Raw genomic sequence first — 20,934 nt, 5'->3', positions numbered from 1 at the left:
GAAACAGTGGTTTCAGAAGGGTAATACGGAACGCTGTGCTGGATCCCAATGGCCTCGTATCACTAGCAGTGGAGATGACAGGCATATTATCCGCATGGCTGTAACAGATTGTGCAGCGACGTCTCGATCCCTAAGTCAAGACATGGGGACGTTTTCAAGTCAACAACCATCTGCTCGAACAGTTCGACAACGTTTGCAGCAGCATGGACTATCAGCTCGGAGACTGTGGCTGCAGTTACCCTTGGCGCTGCATCACTGACAGGAGCGCCTGCGTGGTGTACTCAACGACGATCCTGGGTGCACGAATGGCAAAACGTCATTTTTTCAGATGAATCCAAGTTCTGTCTACAGTATCATGATGATTGCATCCGTGTTTGCCGACATTGCAGTGAACACACATTGTAAGCATGTATTCCTCATCGGCATACTGGCGTATCACCCGGCGTGTTGGTATGGGGTGCCATTCACTACACGTCTCGGTCACCTCTTGTTTGCATTGACAGCGCTTTGAACAGTGGACGTTACATTGCAGATGTGTTACGACCTGTGGCTCTACCCTTCATTCGACCCCTGCAAAACCCTACATTTCAGCAGCATGACGCACGACCGTATGTTGCAGGTTCTGTACGGGACTTTCTGGGTACAGAAAATGTTCGACTGCTGCCCCGGCCAGCACATTCTCCAGATCTCCCACCAATTGAAAACGTCTGGTCAATGGCGGCCGAGCCGAGCAACTGGCCCGTCACAATTCACCAGTCACTATTCATGATGAACCGTGGTATTGTGTTGAAGCTGCTTGGGCAGCTGTATCTGTGCACACCATCCAAGCTCTGTTTGACGCAATGCCCAGGCGTATCAAGGCCGTTATTAAGGCCAGAGGTAGTTGTTCTGTGTACTGATTTCTCAGCATCTATGCACCCAATTTGCGTGAAAATGTAATCATATGTCAGTTCTAGTGTAATATATTTGTCCAATGAATACCCATTTATCATATGCATTTGTTCTTGCTGTAGCAATTTTAATGGCTAGTAGTGTACTTTAAAAATTCCTGGTAGGAACCAACATCTTGGAGAAGAGTGGATGAAATTTTCTGCATGTGGTTCCTGAGTTGGTCGAAATGCCTGAATGTTAAATAATTTCTTGGATCCACTGGTCGCTCAGAAAATTGAGAAGTCCGTTTCCAACTGTTCTGGGTGTTGGAATTGTAGGATCTCTGTAGTGATGATCCGATTAGTGATTTCTCTGTCTGGAGACTAAGTCTTTCATGAAGTACAGAAGAGAGAACTATCAAGGCCGTTTCCATTAGGCGGATGTGGCGTGCTCATCTGTTTTACAGGTTTTCTAGGAGAGTATTATAGTTTAGAGAGTGTGCTAAGAAATGGTAGGTAGAGCCCTCAAACTAGGTTGTGGAGCCAAGTAGTTTGCTGTACAATGATGTGTTAGAGTTTGAGGCAGTCTTATGAAGGCTTAATTAAAGCTAATAAATTGCATTTCTTTTAAATTTTATTCTCGTTTTTCTGAGAAGATTGTTGTTGGGAGTTGCTAGCAGACAATTAGAGGTAATGGATGAACTGATAGAAGCTTATGCATTCCAGTCCAGTTCTTGAATCTCGTAATCTTCCATAAAGTAGTTAGATATCTTCCAGGCTTTTAACTATTGACTTTGAAATAATGACAAATTTAAAGGCTGTTTCACTGGTCAAAGTTACGCTGCCGACCCTTTTATAGATATGCTAGTGCAGAGAAATAATTCTAGGTCTCCATAAAAAGCTTCTGAGTAAATCTGCAAAGTTGTAGATCATTTAATTCGAGTCACATGCCGCTAATAGATAAAATATTACACTCTTTCAAAAGGTATTTGTTTCTATAGCTGCGATGAAACATACCACAATCAGTTTTGTGTTACAGCTTGACACAAACTATAGAGGTCACTATTGTGAATCGCAAAGCACATGGAAAGAAAGTTCGATGTTAAGTCAAGTTTCAGATAGCAAGTTGTCTTGACACATTACAAGATTATTTTTTTTTATTTTTCGAGAACTGGTGTAAATCGTCAAGTACATTTTCAGAATGAGTTACAAATGGTTGCACTGAAAGATGATAAATGAAATAATATAAACATAGCACATAATGTAATACAAACAAAAGAGATAGCTAAAAACAGAGTATGGGAATGTTTAAGAAAACGAACTAAAATTTCTTTTTTGTTTTATTTTGGATATTTGTAAGACAGTAAGAGCTGCTGATTCATAGTTATTGTTGATGGAAATGCAGTCTCTTAATACTGTAAAGAAACCAAAATGACAGACATGATTATCGTCATGGCTACAGGGAACAACAAATCCCCATCAACCATCGATTATAATGTTGAAGAAAGAATTTTTAAACAACAACTTGTCGTTTCTCAGTGGAAATACGAAGATTTGATGAACCACAGAATATCACTGTGATCCATGGAAAGTTTGTTTGCAACAATTACTATATTACTGAGACTGTAATTTGATTGAGTTATGGTCTTACTTTGGTCTGAAAAATTTCTGGTGGATTTTGGTATATGAGTATGAGCTCTGGCAGAAAACTATATTGCATTGAAAAAAATAAGAATACTGTAAGAGATACCTGGAAATGTTCAAGGTTCTGTGATATGTGAGTGACATAATAATTTTCTGTATCTGAGATTTAAGGAACTGTATTTTTGTTTTGTTTTGTATGATTAAGGATAACAGATTGACATCATGTATGAAATTTTAATTAATATGGAATAATATATGTGCCTTTGTTTCATGACTGGAGAAAACCTGTTGAGGTATTCAATGGAAAAAAGGAGCGAAACTCAAAATTTTATACACATGTATACATGTCTGTATTTTTACCTGGGTATTAAAGTGATCTCAACTGCAGCTAAAACTGAAGTTCAATAAAGGTAAGAATTCAGTAGACATCAAAATAAAGCTAGTATTTGATATAATTTTTTTCAGTATATCTTCAACATGGTATATGTTTGGCTGCACAGAATGAGTTTCACTGTTTCAGTCGCAATTAACTTACATGATCAGACGTGTGACAATTAATTCGATATTCCAGTTTAACGACGTCTGTTGTAATAAGTTACTTACTACCATTGAGGAAACCAGAATTTTTTTATTATTTTTTCAGTACTGGGATTGTGATACTGAGCTACTGTAAATCTAATAACTTACATGAAGAATCCACTGGATGAAAGCTTATTTAATCTCAAGTACATAGATTAAATTTATTAAGTGCAGCCATAAATATAAAAGTCACACACAGCTTTAAGTAATGTGATGGCTTGTTTCCATTGTTTAGGGTTGAGAAGTCAAGTCGCCAAGCTCAGTTAATGCTTCTTCTTCAAGTGTAGTGATCACTTGTTATCACCAAGAACAGTTACATACTCGTATTTATCATGGATAAAGGAGATATAATACAATCACCGTTACACATCAAAATTAATGTACAGAAAAGCGAGTAAACGGTGGTATCACAGATATCTGTTTCAATAGCTAAATAGAAATTGCCAAGAAAAGTGACAGGCCAGGATTCTTTTCTGTTATGGGCCAACAGCTATTCCCATCTGACACGTTTACAGCGACCTCTTGAACAGTAGGTGTTGCAGATGTAAGAGTCACACATGAAGGGCTTATTTCAATAGTGGTACAAGTCCATTTTTTGCTCATTCTGAAATACGGAGTCCTAAAGTTAAGTATATATACTTGAATATTTATACTTGATTATATATATATATATATATATATATACACTTGAATATTTCTGGTGTCTCAACTGCAGATTTTTCAGTGCTCATTTAACTTTAGGACTCTGTATCTCAGAATGAAGAAAAATAGACTTGTATCACTATTGAAATACGCCCTTCACATATCCTATTGCTACCACTCTCTAAGTTGGTTACCATATTGCTGGAGGGGGGGGGGGTGTCACTGGATGGTTGCACTAGAGGGTGACACACTGCCTGACAAAAGAGTGAAGCACTCAGAAGAGGAGGAGGAAGAAACGAACAGAACTTCACACACTGATGAGGTATGGGATGCGTTTCAATGATTATGAAATCATATCGAATTCATAAAGAACTTGGCAGCATGAGCCTGCTTATCAGTATGATGTAGCATCCCTTGTAGCCTGCCTGCATGTACTGACTCGCTTGGCAAGGCCATCATAAAGCTGTTATATCCTCTCTCTTCAGAGAAGCTGATTCACAACTGTTGTAACTGATCCTTGATACTGGCACAGGGAGGTCCCACAAATATTCAGTTGGGGACAGACAGATCTTGGGTCCTTATTGACAAAGGGAGTGTCTCACGTAGACTGTTCATAGAGACATGTACCATATGTGGATGAACATTATCCGGTCGAAAAAAGGCACCACAGTATTGTCAAATGAGTGGTAAAACTTTAGGATACAGGATATCCACGACCTACGATAATTGTATCGTCACAGTGTCCTCATCCACTGCCAGTCATGACTTGAAGTCAAACCCAATGGCTTCCCACACCAAAAGGCCAGGAGTAACTCCACTGCTCATATTCAAAACATTGGAAGAATGGGACTTCTCTCCAGATCATCATCATATCTGTTAACGATGGTCATCTAGGGTAGCGGAGAATTGCGATTCATCGCTGAACGCAATGCAGTGACATTCATCAGCAGCCTTTGCTTCCCAATCGTGGTACCACTCGAAACACAGCCGTGGTGTTAACGGAAAGCTACACATGGGACGATAATTTTCCCTGATCTGACTGCTGCTAGTTTCCAATCAATTATGCGGGATGTCACAGATCGTTGCAGGGAATCCATTACTTGCTCCCAGATGGCACATGCTGCTGTGAAGGAGTTAAGATTCACTTGATGCGCAATATTGTGATGCTCCTTGTGGTGGTTAGGCGTCGTCAACTGAAACATTGACGGTGAGTATACCTGTCACCACGTTCCCATACAGTGCAACATCAGGCCCCTGTCACGTCTGAATGCTCTACAAATCTGGATATTGCACAATTCGAACAGCTGGTCATGTTCCCATTCAGTCCAACACTGTCACAGTTAAATGCCCCAAAAATCTGGATATTGGACAATTCGACTAGCCAGTCTAGTGGAGATCCACAAAGAGGCCTTCTTCTAACTCTGTCAGGTACTGATAACGCTTTCTCTCACGAGTGTGCTGCATCTCCATGTCCTTCACAGTGATCATTCAATACCCAACCTGTTCACACTTCTTATATTCCTGACTAAGTCTGTTAACAACACCAAACACGAACAACGCGAATGCACTCTGGTGGCCATGCCATCTGGCACAGAAAATTGCAGCTCTAATCAGTTGCATAGCCACCAATGATGTATATGTGTATGAAGTTACCAGAACATCAAACCTTGTCTCCTTAGTGCTTTGCTTTTTTGCCACGCACATTAATTGAAAAACAATTTTGCTGTTCGTTTTATGAACTTGGCGACTGTTTATCCTTTAGCTGGTTTCTCGTTGGTCCTCAGAAGCTGAGTGGCCACCATTTATGTCCTTCCACCTATGGGATCTCCTAAATAGTACTAGGTATTGATTATGGCACATCTATATTGTCGTACCTGTTTCTTCTTACGGACATTCTACATCAACGTAAATACTCCACAAATTACAGTCCACTCCAGAATGTACCACATATAAGTTTTTTGCCTTCCATTTCTATTTCTTTTTCAAATGTGGCAGCATGGAAATAATGTTACCAGTTTGTTCTGGCTCTGCGCACTATGCGACTTAACTTCTGAGGTCATCAGTCACCTAGAACTTAGAACTAATTAAACTTAACTAACCTAAGGACATCACACACATTCATGCCCGAGGCAGGATTCGAACCTGCGACTGTAGCGGTAGCCCGGTTCCAGACTGTAACGCCTAGAACTGCACGGCCACTCCGGCTGGCCCAGATTGTTCTCACACATTCTATAGTCTCTCTCTACTCCACACACTTCTAGCAGATTATGGCCACGCCATATAGAAAAATATCAGTCCAGTGTTTCAGATTCTTTTATGAGCATTCTTAACTCGAGTGTGGTAAAATCAAAATGAATGGCATAATTTATCGATGTAGTCTACACTAGAAGAATTTATGGAAACTGAGTCACACTGTCGAAGTCTACGAACACACTTTTATCTTGCTCTTATGCATCTTAAACAAGACATACCCAGGCTTTCAGGGGTGATGGAGAAGGGTAGATGTATCGATCCAAGACAGGGGACCCTGGTCCGGAAATGACCGAACCGAAAGTTATAAGTGAAAGCCATTCTGACATCTCTGACCACAAAATACATGTTCCGGTAATGTTGTTACTGTGACTGTAGGGTAGGCCACTTCCAGAGGTAGTAATATGATCCAAACAATAAAACGTCCAGTAAATATTAACTTTCAAATGGATATCTCAAGAACTATGGGAGCTTGCTCAGGAGAAGAGACATGTTTCGCAGTAGCGAAGATGAATAAGAGCTAATAGCTTTTCAGGCATGCGCTTTAGAGCTGTTATTTCCATGATATTTGGATATTTTTTGTTGCTTTGGTTCGTACTAACTCCAAAAAACAAAACAAAAGGGGAAACAAAGAGCCTGCAGTAGAAAATATTGAAGATAAACAGGTGCTCCCAGCTTTTAAGATACAAATTTTAGAGTCCAAGTTTACTACATATTGTTTTCTTTCTCTGATCAGTACTACTGCCTCTGAACGTTGCCTTTCCTACAAATTTAGCAACAACAGTTCTGGCACATGGATTTCACTGTCAGAGGTGTCATAACGATTTTCGCTTACAACGTTCAGAAAGTGGTTTGAAGAGAGAAAGAACGTGCTATAGTCTGTGAATGTTTCTGTCCAGCTGTGCTGTACCTCCAACTGCCCATTGAAATTGGAAGAATTGACAGCTATACAAATCTGTTTCGGCTACCGTTCTCTGACATAAATTCTTCCTCTATCTAGAGAACTACCCGCTTTACGGCATGCTATAATCATTTGAATACGAGTGCATTACATTATTCTGAATCGATTTTTGTATTGACAGCAGGGACATCACTGGACATCTGCCATTAATTTAGCTGCTTATATGAGGTTGAGGTTTCCACATCAGTTGATTTTATACAGAATGTTTGCAAGTTTTCATTGTAAATTGACTGATTATTTAGTAATCCTCACAAATAGTGGCTTCATTTTTCAATAGAAGACCATTCGTCAAGATGAAGATATGAAATCATGTGATCCACTTTCCCACATTTTATGGATGAATAAGTAATTTACGAGGCACCTAATTATTGTGGCAAGTACGGAGTAGCATAACATATTCTTAGTGTGTAATAGGACATACAGACACTGTAAGTGTTATTTGCTCTGTTACACTGATGGATACATACGTAGTTGTTATCAAGATAATTTAATGGCGTACATTATCTTGCATTTACCCCTGTTAAAGGCGGTTAGCGTTTATTTATTAATACTACATTTTGTGGCAAAATGAAAGTTTTCAGTTTTTGAACGAAAATGAACACATTTGTCACAATGTTTCGTGTAAATAATATTAACTGTACAGCCACAAATATGTTTCCTGAACAGGGATGATGCCCAAACCGAGTCAAAATTCTGATAAAGAAATGTTTTCGTACATCTGTACTGTGTTATAAATGTTTCTGCACAGCTATACTGTGTTTCAGTTGAAATACCTGTTCAGAAACTTGGATTTATTGTAGCAGCAGAAGAACTTTCAAGTTGTAGTGCTTTATCTTGCGGTGCATGTCTGTTGGGATCAAATACTTACAACCATTACAGTAACTAGTACATAGATTTTGTAATGTTAGTTTGAAGCTAACTGCACCACCATATAGCTTAGTTATTAAAACCACTACTCAATAGCTATTTTACATCTGGGCTGTGACATATCTGGGTGTTGTGTGATGTCCTTAGGTTAGTTAGGTTTCAGTAGTTCTAAGTTCTAGGGGACTGATGACCATAGATGTTAAGTCCCATAGTGCTCAGAGCCATTTGAACCATATTTTGTGCTATATCAATTAATTTGTACTTTGGTGCATTGAATCCGAAATGTTTTAACATGTAAAATTTTTCAGTTTTTAAAGGTTCTTGTATTGCTATTCTTTTCTTTAGCTGCACAATTTCTTAATTTGTTTTAGATAAAGCGGTACTCGCTTTTATCTATAACGCAGCAAGGTGCACAACATAACCCACAGGAATGGTGACTATTTACTGACTTCAGTAAACCAGCTTGAAAGTTGTTCTCCTCCATAATGACAATTCATTCCCAATGTGCCTTTTGCTTATGCAGTGAAAGAAACTTACAAAATCTTCGTTCTGCTTCTATAGGCAATCACTTATAAAGACCTTAAATAGCAAACTTTGCTGCTATTTAAGAGCTGTTGCACTCTACATTTTTACATGATGGACTCATGGTACACTGTAGTATTTTGTTCCAGTTGCACAGCCATGACACCAAGGACCACTACACACTCAAGGAAGTCGTTACCGGAAAGGAAAATGTGAGGAACAGTCCTTTGTTTTAGCTTGCTAAAATCATTTTGTCTCTTCTTCATCTCAAGCTGGGCTTTATGGGGAACTTTATAAAAGCTATGGATAGAACAGGCCAGACCTTCAATCATTTGAAAGAAAAGTTTCCTAAATTAAATAAAGCCAAATTTGGACCACAACTAAGAAAACTGATGAAAGATGCAACATTTCAAAACAAACTACCAAAAATCGCGTTAGATGCTTGGTCTTCTTTCAGAGAAATTGTGAAAGGCTTTTTGGACAACAGAAGAAATGGACCTATGGCAGCGCCATCTGGTTCCCCCTTCAAGCTAGACAAGTTTCGTTCTTTGTAGTTTTTTCGTTTGACACTTTTTTCGTGAGATACTTGGCCTGGTCACGATCAATGGACCACCCTATATATGTAGTTATTAAACAGTTGTTACTTCATAGGAAATTCTAGTTTCATATGCCCGAACAGATACGGAAATAATGTAATGAGCATACAGCACTGGTGTGCCGGGAGACCCTTCGTGGAACGGTTCGGCAGCCACTCTACAAGTTCTTTAACGCCAGTACGGCGACTTCCGAGTGAATGAGGATGAAATGATGACGAAAGACACGCAACACCCAGTCATCGCGAGACAGAGAAAATCCCTGACCCCACCGGGAATGGAACCCGGGACCCCGCGCGCGGGATCGAGAACGCTACCGCAAGACTAGGAGCCGCAGACAACAGATATGGTGACTGAGGATCGGCGGTGATACCACTCACTTTCCTCGGCGTTGCAGAGGTCACAGAAGGTTCGCGTCAGTTCTTACCTGTACGGTGAGCGCCTCGAGAGAGCGCATGTGGAGCAGCGAGTCTGCGGGCAGGGAGCGCAGCGCGGGCTCGACGAGGAAGAGCTCGAGCAGCGAGTCCTGGAGCCCGGCCAGCCAGGAGGGCGCGACGCGCTCCAGCCCGTTGTCGCGCAGCATGAGGCGCAGCACGCGCAGCGGCGCGAAGGCGCGCCCGGGCAGCGCGGGCAGCGCGTTGCCCTCCAGCACCAGCTCGTCGACCGCGCGCGACCGCAGCTGCCGCGCCGCCGCCTGCAGCGCGCGCAACACGCCCGACACGTCGCTGTGGCTGCACCTGCGGCCAGCCAGGCGGGGCGCTCATCAGCGGCGTCACCGGTACATTTACACTACTGGCCATTAAAACTGCTACACCGAGAAGAAACGCACATGATAACCGGTATTCATTGAACAGATAAATTATACTAGAACTGACATGTGATTACATTTTCACGCAATCTGGGTGCATAGATGCTGAGAAATCAGTACCCAGAACAACCACCTCTGGTCGTAATAACGGCCTTGATACGCCTGAGCATTGAGTCAAACAGAGCTTGGATGGCGTGTACAGGTACAGCTGCCCATGCAGCTTCAACACGATACCAGAGTTCATCAAGAGTAGTGACTGGCGTATTGTGACAAGCCAGTTGCGAGGCCACCATCGACCAGACATTTTCAATTGGTGAGAGAGCTGGAGAACGTGCTGGCCAGGGCAGCAGTCGAACGTTTTCTGTATCCAGAAAGGCCCGTACCGGACCTGCTAAATGCGGTTGTACAATATCCTGCTGAAATGTACGGTTTCGCAGGGATCGAGTGGAGGGTAAAGCCACGGGCCATAACACATCGAATGAAGGGTAGTGCCACGGGTCGTAACACATCTGAAATGTAACGTCCACTGTTCAAAGTGCCATCAATGGGAACAAGAGGAGACCGAGACGTGTAGCCAATGGCACCCCATACCATCACGCCGGGTGATATGCAAGTATTACGATGACGAATACACGCTTCCAATGTGCGTTCGCCCAGATGTCGCAAAACACGGATGCGACCATCATGATGTTGTAAACAGAACTTGGATTCATCCGAAAAAATGACGTTTTGCCATTCGTGCACCCAGGTTCGTCGTTGAGTACACCATCGCAGGCGCTCCTGTCTGTGATGCAGTTTCAAGGGTAACCGCAGCCATGGTCTCCGAGCTGATACTCCATGCTGCTGCAAACGTCGTCGAACTGTTCGTGCAGATGGTCGTCTAGCATACGTCACTACCTGTTGACTCAGGGATCAAGACGTAGCTGCACGATTCATTACAGCCATGCGGATAAGATGCCTGTCATCTCGACTGCTAGTGATACGAGGTCGTTTGGATCCAGCACGGCGTTCAGTATTACCCTCCTGAACCCACCGATTCCATATTCTGCTAACAGTCATTGGATCTCGACCTACGCGAGCAGCAATGTCGCAATACGATAAACCGCAATCGCGATAGGCTACAATCCGCCCTTTATCAAAGTCGGAAACGCGATGGTACGCATTTCTACTCCTTACACAAGGCATCACAATAACGTTTCACCAGGCAACGCCGGTCAACTGCTGTTTGTGTATGAGAAATCGGTTGGAAACTTTCCTCATGTTGCACGTTGTAGGTGTCGCCACTGGCACCAACCTTGTATGAATGTTCTGAAAAGCTAATCGTTTGCATATCACAGCATGTTCTTCCCGCCGGTTAAATTTCGCGTCTGTAGCACGTCATCTTCGTGATGTGGCAATTTTAATGGCCAGTAGTGTATTACGATCACCGTACGCTCCAGAAATCTCAGCAAGCTCTCTGTCTCAGTCTCAACCATTTCACTTCATACTGAAGGTGATTCCTACACAGCTGAGTGGGCAATTCCTCTGACGGTCACGTAAAGGACCTGGGTCCAATTCCTAGTTCTTCCACGGACTTTTACTCAGTGGAAGGACTGAAAAGGGGTCCAGTTAGCCTCCTGACGCTAACTGAGGAGCTAGTGGAAAGCCGACAACTGCTGTCAGAGCATTGTGTTGGTCCCATGTCTGTCAATACCACATCAGAATGACGCCATATGGCAGAGGATCAAACAGTGGCGCATTTGCATTGTGCACTCACTTGGAACTGATCTTGGAATTTCTAGTTTATTGTTAGTTTTACTGAAGATAATTCCAAAAACCAAGCAGTAATTACACTACTGGCCATTAAAATTGCTACAACACGAAGATGACGTGCTACAGACGCGAAATTTAACTGACACGAAGAAGATGCTGTGATATGCAAATCATTAGCTTCTCAGAGCATTCACACAAGTTTAGCGCCGGTGGCGACACCTACAACGTGCTTACATGAGCAACGTTTCCAACCGATTGCTCATACACAAATAGCAGTTGACCGGCGTTGCCTGGGGGAACGTTGTTGTATGCCTCGTGTAAGGAGGAGAAATGCGTACCATTACTTTTCCGAATTAGATAAAGGTCGGATTGTAGCCTATCGCTACTGCGGTTTATCGTATCGCAACATCGCTGCTCGCGTTGGTCGAGATCCAATGACTGTTAGCACAATATGGAATCGGTGGGTTCAGGAGGGTAATACAGAACGCTGTGCTGGACCGCGAGGGCCTCATATCACTACCAGTAGAGTTGACAGGCATCTTATCCGCATGGCTGCAACGGATCGTGCTGCCACTTCTAGACCCCTGAGTCAACAGATGGGGACGTTTGCAAGACAACAACCATCTGCTCGAACAGTTCGACGACCTTTGCAGCAGCTCGGAGACCATGGCTGCGGTTACCCTTGAGGTAGCATCACAGACAGGAGCGCCTGCAATGATGTACTCGACGACGAATGTGGGTGCACGAATAGCAAAACGTCATTTTTTCGGATGAATCCAAGTTCTGTTTACAGCATCATGATGGTCACATCCGTGTTTGGAGACATCGCCGTGAACGCACATTGGAAGGGTGTATTCGTAATAGCCATATTGGCGTATCACCCAGCGTGATGGTATGAACTGCATTGGTTATACATCTCGATCACCTCTTGTTCGCATTCACGACTATTTGAACAGTGGACGTTACATTTCAGATGTGTTACGACCCGTAGCTCTACTCTTTATTCGATCCCTGCGAAACCCTACATTTCAGCATACTGCAGATCCTTTACAGGCCTTTCTGGATGCCGAAAACTTCGACTGCTGCACTGGCTAGCAGATTCTCCAGATCTCTCGCCAATTGAAAATGTCTGCTCAATGGTGGCCGAGCAACTGGCTCATCACAATACGTCAGTCACTACTCTTGACGAACTGTTGTATCGTGTTGAAGCTGCATGGGCAGCTGTAGCTGTACACGTCGTCAAAGCTCTGTTTGACTCAATGCCCAGGCGTATCGAGACCTTTATTACGGCCAGAGGTGGTTGTTCCGGGTACTGATTTCTCAGGATCTATGCATCCAAATTGCGTGAAAATGTAATTATATGTCAGTTCTAGTATAATATGTTTGTCCAATGAATACCCGTTTATCGTCTGCATTTCTTCTTGGTGTGGCAACTTTAATGGCGAGTGCTGTAGATGTTGAAGATACAAAAACACATAACTGACTCTCTGTGTTAATTTGCAGCATGAAATGAGAAGTGCAGGCTTCTGCAGCACAATGATATTACGCGTTGCATCTCCCTCTTTGTTACAAAACATTTCTTGGGTCAAGACTTTAGTTTCACGATGCAGCGTCCTCATGATGAAAGAAATTGTTGATGACTTGATGGAAATGGAGATTTTTTTTAAAGTGATTGACAGCTGTCAGTCACTGTACAAGGCGTCGATGCTCTCTAGGTCGTCCTGCATTTCACTACAGTCTTCCAGCATTGCCTCCTCCAAATAGACGACAGCATTGTCTGCGAACAGCGTTATGGAGTTTTTAATGCTACAGTTACATGTTGTTTCATTTTTTTGCAGTTACACTATATTTACAACTTTTTTAGCTTAGTTCTCTTAAACAGTACTCTTTGCTTTATTTTCATGGAAAATAACTGAGAATTGGTCATTTCTGTGCAAACAGCATGTATGCCAACTGACCGAAATCCAGAAAATGGGAAACGTCAGTTACATGATTTTGTTTCTTCAACAACCACTTATATGATGAACCACCTATCATTTCTGCGATTTATGATGAACTACGAAGGCGTTGTGGAGTATTCTGCCTTCCACCCTTTACTTTCATGAAGTTTCAAGAGGTGGCGGCCCTATAAACAGCCTTCAAAATTACGTCTGTAATGGAAGTGCGTTGCATGCAGAGTGCTATCAACTACTTTTTTTTTTTTTGCAGAATACAGGGACATCACAGATATTCATAGACCCTTGTAGAATGTCTACAGCGACCTGGCAGCGAAGAAAAGCACGGTAAGTAGTTGGGAAAGGTGTTTGTCATCATGGCAATAAGGTGGCGCAAACCTGTCCAGTCTCCTGTGCTTCTACAATGTTGGAATGTGCACACACTCGAAGGATCACAATCATTCCGCTGCACAACTGAACGTTTCTGTTGGTATTGCTGACTGTTAACACACGTCTAGCAGTTGGGGTACTCAAAAGTGTGTGCCTACTGGGTCCTTCGCTGCCTAACAGTAGACCATAAAGAGCAATGAAGGACCATCTCTGCGGAAGTGCTTGTGCATTACGAGGCTCACTGTGCCAACTTTTCTCAAACATTGTCACAGGCGATCAGACGTGGGTTGATCATTTTGACTGGTAAAATAACGGAAATCCATGGAATGGCACCACACCACCTCTCCTCCAAAGACCACCCTCAGCCGGCAAAGTCATGGCTACGGTGTTCTGGGACTCCGAAGCGGGTATTCTGTTTGAGTTCCACCCTCATCAGCTCTGAAGTCTTTTGTGCACCCCTGAGGAAATGACTTCAGTGTGTTTGTCACTACAAATATGCGAACGAACTTCGCCTTCTCCATGACAATACAAGGCCTCACATAAGTCTGCACATCTGAGAGGAGCTCACAAAACTACATTGGCTTCCCAGGGGGCTAACAACTCATTTATGAGTTAGTGCTTGATTACCACAGGGTCCCAGCCCTAGCAGCACTACTACTCTCTGTGTGCTGCATGCCTACACTTTCACTGTACCTTTACCTCTCTGCCTTACCATTGGATGGTCTTACTGATGTAGATTCCACTTGGACCTGGTATATGACTTAGGACCCTAGTTTTCCCTTTCTGGTACTCTCTACTGCTTTGCATTAATAAATACATGGTCCCCAATGTTGAGCTTGATCTGCCACTACTTTTCCAATTTTTTTCAGACATGCACATCGTGCAGGGTAGTTCTCCCAGTATGTTGTCCGCTCCACCTTTGCGCCTTTCCACCTTAGCAACGTCCGTCTCCAATAGGGTAGTATACCCAAAAGCAGCCCGGTACCCATTCTGCAATCGTCAAGTACCTGCATGGTTGTAGACCCTGCCCACACAGGGGTTGCACTGTTGGTGCCTGAGTTAAAACATACTTACGTATGCCAGGGTGTATGTGCCCTTCACGGCTGGGGCACAGGAACTCCGAGCAACAGATTACTGGCCATGTAGCCATTCTGAGGCTGTATAGCGTCCATATGGAGAGCTCCCATTCAGAATGGGTGGCACCATGATGGATGACTCACGTATGAAGTGGATGAAGCTTTCTCCCGCTGGTGGTCATATAGCCCCAGCAACCTTTTCAGGAGAAAAGAAATCGTTCGACGCAGTGAGACAGGACCCCAAAACGTTTCGTTCCCTGGTTATGTCCTGGGAGGAACATCTGACTGACTGAGAAGCAGAGACATAGTACACCCAGTACCTGCCTTGTACGAGGACAAATGGGGATTCTGTTTTGGCCACAAAACCTGTTTCCTTCTAGAGACTGTAGAGGACAAGTTCAGGTAAGTTTCAGCCATCTCCAAAATAAAGAGTAGGTCACATTTGATTAAAACAGCAGACCCTGCCTAGTCACAGGTATTGCTTGCTTGTAACAAGCTGGGTGCCATTCCAGTGACTATCACCTCCTGTAATAGTCTAAACATGATTCAATGCATCATTTTCCATCATGACTTCCTCTTTCAATCTGACGATAAGTGAAAGGCATCTACTGGGGCGCACTTGTTCGTGGTACTAGAATAAGATAAGAATATTAATGAATTAAAATGAAACTAGTATACTGTAAAGGATGAATGTCTCGATAATGCAGATCGCTGACTGTGTGTGACCGCAGAGCCAAAGACACTGCTTTTTTGGAGTAAGAGAGCGCTGGGCGCAAAGTTGTAGGTAACTGCCTGAGGAAAAGACGATGGAATAGGCAGTTTTTGGGGTGTGCTGTGTGAAGCCACCAAGAGTTAGATTAATGTAGGTATGTCAATACTGTTGATCATGGAAGCAGAAGTCTTCAGGTAAATAAGGTAAAGATGTTCAATAATTATGATTCCTGCTTTTTGTCAGCACGTTAGTATAGATGAGTTGGCTGACAATTTGTATTGTTGAGTAACCCCAGAATGTACGTAAACTGTTTTGGGAAAAAGACTAGTTAGCTGTCTCATTTTTGTAATGTTTTTAAGATTTGTTAACAGGGCTATGTGTAATTTAATGATTTTCATTTATGTTGGATTAATGAAGTTAGATAATACTTGCTGTTTAAATCTCACTGTTCGTGAATCAATTGTGAGTAATGTAACTTCAACTGTCAGATGTTTCTGAAAAGCCAAACTGAACTTGCCAAATAATTTTGCTAAAAAGAACTGAGTGTTAGTAATTCACCATAATCAGTACCGCCTCCCAGTCCTGGTCATATACTCGTATTTTTTAAAGAAGTTGGATTTTCTTAAGTGTACTCGTTTATCATCCAAATGAATTTTATGTGCATTTCAAGTATTATAGCGACCATTGCACAATGCTGAGCCTGTAGCTAGCATATTTTTTTATGAGAGACCAGAAAATATCGCGTTCCACCGTTGCTGCTCTAGAGGTAAGATAATTTAATTTATTTGTTATGTGCACAGGGACCAAAGTTATGAATTTTGAACGGGGCCAGATGATTCAGTGCCTAAGGGGCTGAATGTATTTGGCAGTGACTGTATTTCGTTATTGGTATTGGCAGTTGCATTGCCCAATCGATTCGTGTAAAGTTTTACTAACAATAACACAGAGTAAGCACACCACTTGCAGTTACAACACGCAACACGACAATTCGAGATCTGTATCCATTCCACAGATCAGACTTCATTCAACGTAATCGTAAAGTTTATTACTTAAATCATTTTTAAAGAACGTTACATAAGCTTCATGTCAACTTGGAGTGATGGGGTCTGCACTTTGTCTGTGATGTCTATAGGACCAAAGGACGGTAAGGTTGCTACTGGGATCTTCATCTTGGTCTCAGAGGGCGATTAGCTGCCTGAAAAGGTCAACGTGATGGTATAGCAATGTGACATGAAACCATGTACTGCACCCCTATGGGGTGTTTCAAATGTATCTAATTCTGTCACGTATCTTCACACTGTGATGCCAGACCAGTGTGTAGGGACTGTGGAAAACACTGCACGCGAATGTTTCTTGTGCTCCCTCCACCCCCCCCCCCCCTCCTGTCTGTGTCAACTGTGGAGAGTACCATTCTCCCTACTCCCTATTCACCAGATTGCACTGCCTTTCACAGAGACAAAAAATACAAGAACGTAAGCCTCTGGACAGAATGACATACAAAGAGGCCAAGAAAAGTATGAGCATCTGCATCCTGCACACATGACAATGTATGCTACAGCCATGATGTATTGCCCTCTCTTCAAGCAGTACTCTCGCCTGTTAGGGCTCCTACAGGGAGCCTTCAGGGACATATAACTATGCTTGCCCACCTAACAGTTGGGGGCTCCATTTCTGCTGCTTCCCCACACCCACTTGGGAGTAATGGTTATCTGTCCATCTGGGATGCCAATCCCCATCCCACAGTCAGAGTTACATCACCCTCATCTGGCTTCTCACGCCACGAAAGGGTCCCTCAGGACACTCCTCTCCAAGGTTTCTGTTGGTTAGCAATCGGATACCAGGGCTTCACGATCTCTATCAGTTGCGAAATTAATTCAGAGAATCCCGCCCAGTCATTCAAAACGATTAAAGAAAAGAAAGACAAAAAGAAGTCTTCCAAGGCAAAGGAATTCCTGGTGGCCCCCACGCCACCAAACCCTACATGCTCTGCTTTTGTGGCCATGCCAGCGATCCTGGTGATCCATGAGGCTCCAGATAGCACAACATAACGTGTCTGAGATCCTCTCAACAAGTGGCAGCAGGTGACCCAGAAACATAGCCTGCTCCTTGGTCACTTTAACAGTATACTGACAGCACGATTCTCCTGAGGAATTGTATTGGTTTTTTCCACTACCTGGCTGAGTTACAACATCTCTCTGCTTTCTGCATTGTCCTTCAGGAAACTTGGTTTCCAGCAACATGAACCCCTGACCTTCGTGGCTACTGGAGATATTTGAAGAACCATGCCGATTATGACACAGTGTCATGTGAAGTTTACACATATGTTCTGAACTCTGTACATAGAGAACTTATGCCCTTTGATACAACTTTTGAGGCTGTGGCTGTCTGGGTAAGGGCATTTCAGGATTTTACCATCTGTAATATTTACCCTTCGAAAGGTAGAGTGCCTCAGAACGTATTGCCTTAATTGATTTCTCAGCTCCACCTTTCCTAATCTTGGGCCTTTACAATGCCCATAACCCTTTGTGGGTTATGGGCCATGGTAAAGACAATGAAAACTTACAGGCAGATCTCGACCTCTGTCTCTTAAATAATGATGCCTCTATTGACTTCAGTATGGCCCATTTGCAACCCTGGTCTTCTCCTGTCCATTCACTGGAGGAGCCACAATGACCTGTGTTATAGCGACTATTCCCAGTCTTCCTGTTCCACCTTCAGCATCACTCCACTGGACACCTGCCTAGATGGGCTCTCCACAATACTGACTGGGATTCTTACAACTCCACTGTCGTTGTGAGATCCCTGCTAAATGGTAGTACTGATGAGGCCATCAAGAATGTAATAGTAGCCATTCTATCGGCAGCCGACTTAACGATCCCCTATTATTTGGGATCCACTTTGTCAGAAGGTAGTACCTTAGTGGGCGTCACAAATCGCCGAGCCCATTTGGGAGTGCAGGCGGGTTCTTCAACTCAATAAACGGCATCCATTTATCAAGCACTTCATTGCCTTTAAATGGCTCCATGCCCAGGTCTGCCACTTAAAAAACGATGGAAGCAAGAATGCTGGAAATGGTACGTTTCAACTATTGGATCACGTACAACTCCTTCACAGATCTAGGTGAAGATCAGACGCCTATGTGGACACCAGTCCTCTGCAACTGTACTTGGTATTTCATTGAACAGTGCTGTTTTCACTGACCCATATGCAATTGCCGCCATTTTGCCTTGCATTATGCTCGGGCCTCTGCATTTGAGAACTATCAATCTACCTTCATGCCTTGAAACAGCAGATGGAGCGATTGTAATTATCTGTCACTACACAGCACCTGGAAACCTATGATGCTCCATTCACTGAGTGGGGATTCTCCAGTGCCCTAGCCCTTTCCACTTATACAGCCCAGGGCCAGAGAGCATCCGCAACCAAATGCTGAAACATTTATCAGTGGATTGTCAGTGTCATCTCCTTACCATCTTCAACTGTATCTGCAGCAAGGGTGATTGTGTTGACCACAAAATGTTGCTTCAGAAGTTGGACCTTACGGAATATGGGGAGTAGCTCACAACTGGTTCACTTGTTACTTTAACAGCAGACAGCAAAAGGTCCTTATTCACAGTGTTGAGAACGGCTGTGATGTTTGGTCTGAGTAAGGCACGGTCAAATGTGGGGGTGCGCCAGGGATCAGTGCTGGGGCCACTCCTGTTTCTTATTTATGTAAATGATATGCCATCTAGTATTACAGGTAATTCTAAAATATTTCTGTTTGCTGAGGACACTAGCTTGGTAGTAAAGAATGTTGTATGCAACATTGGCTCGGTTTCAAATAGTGCAGTTCATGACCTAAGTTCATGGCTTGTAGAAAATAAACTAACACTAAATCACAGTAATACTCAGTTTTTACAGTTTCTGACACACAATTCAACAAAACCTAACATTTTAATTTCACAGAATGGGCATATGATTACTGAAACTGAGCAGTTCAAATTTCTAGGTGTTCAGATAGATAGTAAACTGCCGTGGAAAGCCCACGTTCAGGATCTTGTTCAAAAACTTAATGTTGCAATGTTTACTATTCGAACGGTATCTGAAACAAGTGATCGTTTGACACGAAAATTAATCTACTTTGTTTATTTTCATTCGCTTATGTTATATGGTATTATGTTTTGGGTTAACTCTTCCCATTCTCAAAGGATATTTTTGCTCAGAAACGGGCAGTTCTTTCAACAAGTGGTTTATGTTCGTGAGCCTCTTGTTGACCCCTGTTCACTACTCTGGGCATTCTGACATTGACCTCTCAATATACATATTCTTTATTGCCGTTTCTTATTGACAATATCAGCTTATTCTCAAGAGTTCGCAGCTTTCACTCAGTTAACACTAAGCAGAAATCCAGACTGCATTTGGATCACATTCCCTTAACTCTTTTGCAGAAAGGCGTACAGTATATTGGTGCATCCATTTTCAATAAGCTACCACAAGAATTCAAAAATCTTATTGGTAATCCACACGCTTTAAAATCGAAACTGAAGAGTTTCCTCATGGGTCACTCCTTCTACTCTGTCGAAGAGTTGCTCAAAAATTAAGCTGATTCCTGTGTTATATTGTTGACTGCGTTCACTTAAACTAATTGTTTGGCTTTTTTTGGATCCACAGACATTTTATTTTATCGGTTATTACTTGTATGTTGTAATTTCACTTACTGACACGTTCCATGACCTTGGAGCTTTTCTCGTCAGTTTGGTTCTAAGTAACTAGACGTGTAAATAAATAAATAAAAAAAAACAACCTGCTTTCAGAAAAAAAGTGTTGCGTTATCTTTTGCGGAGGCAACAACAGAAGCCATTGAGGAAGTGATAATGATATAATTCATTTTTGCACATATTTAAAATATCTTTTGCTGTGAGCTTGCTGACGTGAGGTAACAAACTGAATATTCAAGAAAGTTCAAAACACCCATAAGAACATATGTTATTAAGGGCTAATTCTGCAAAGTAACTGGTTACTCACGTTCGAGGGTCAAATTCAATGGTAACAACATTGCAAGGAACCACACTGTTACTTTATATATACCGATATACTTTCGTAAAATGAAGTAAGAGGTATAGGTTCTGGTAGCCAATTCTTTCCGTTAATTTACGTATTGACTTTTAGCTAATGTCACATTAGTTTCTATCGTACAGCATGTTTAAATTTCTAAATGTCCTGTAATTAACTCGAGAGCTACTAATCACGAAATATCTCTCGTTCAACTAACCAGTTGTAATTGCCTCGTATAAGAAATGTTTCGGAACAGCCTTAAAGCCCCTTGCTAGACTAATTCTCGATTATATCGAAA

The 20,934-nt window shown here is 42.6% G+C and overlaps 1 protein-coding gene across 1 annotated transcript in view; it reads right to left on the bottom strand.

The window, feature by feature from the left end:
- Positions 1 to 20,934, bottom strand: part of LOC126335483 (protein artichoke) — a 326,438-nt gene that overhangs the window by 121,943 nt on the left and 183,561 nt on the right. Inside the window, exon 4 of the mRNA XM_049998802.1 lies at positions 9,355 to 9,664. Coding sequence (XP_049854759.1) covers positions 9,355 to 9,664 — 310 coding nt within the window. The remainder of the gene's footprint in view (positions 1 to 9,354; positions 9,665 to 20,934) is intronic.

Source organism: Schistocerca gregaria, chromosome 2, assembly GCF_023897955.1.
Source record: "Schistocerca gregaria isolate iqSchGreg1 chromosome 2, iqSchGreg1.2, whole genome shotgun sequence".
Taxonomy (NCBI): Eukaryota; Metazoa; Arthropoda; class Insecta; order Orthoptera; family Acrididae; genus Schistocerca; species Schistocerca gregaria.
The sequence above is the reverse complement of the archived record's forward strand: the minus strand, read 5'-3'. Positions and strand labels throughout refer to the sequence as shown.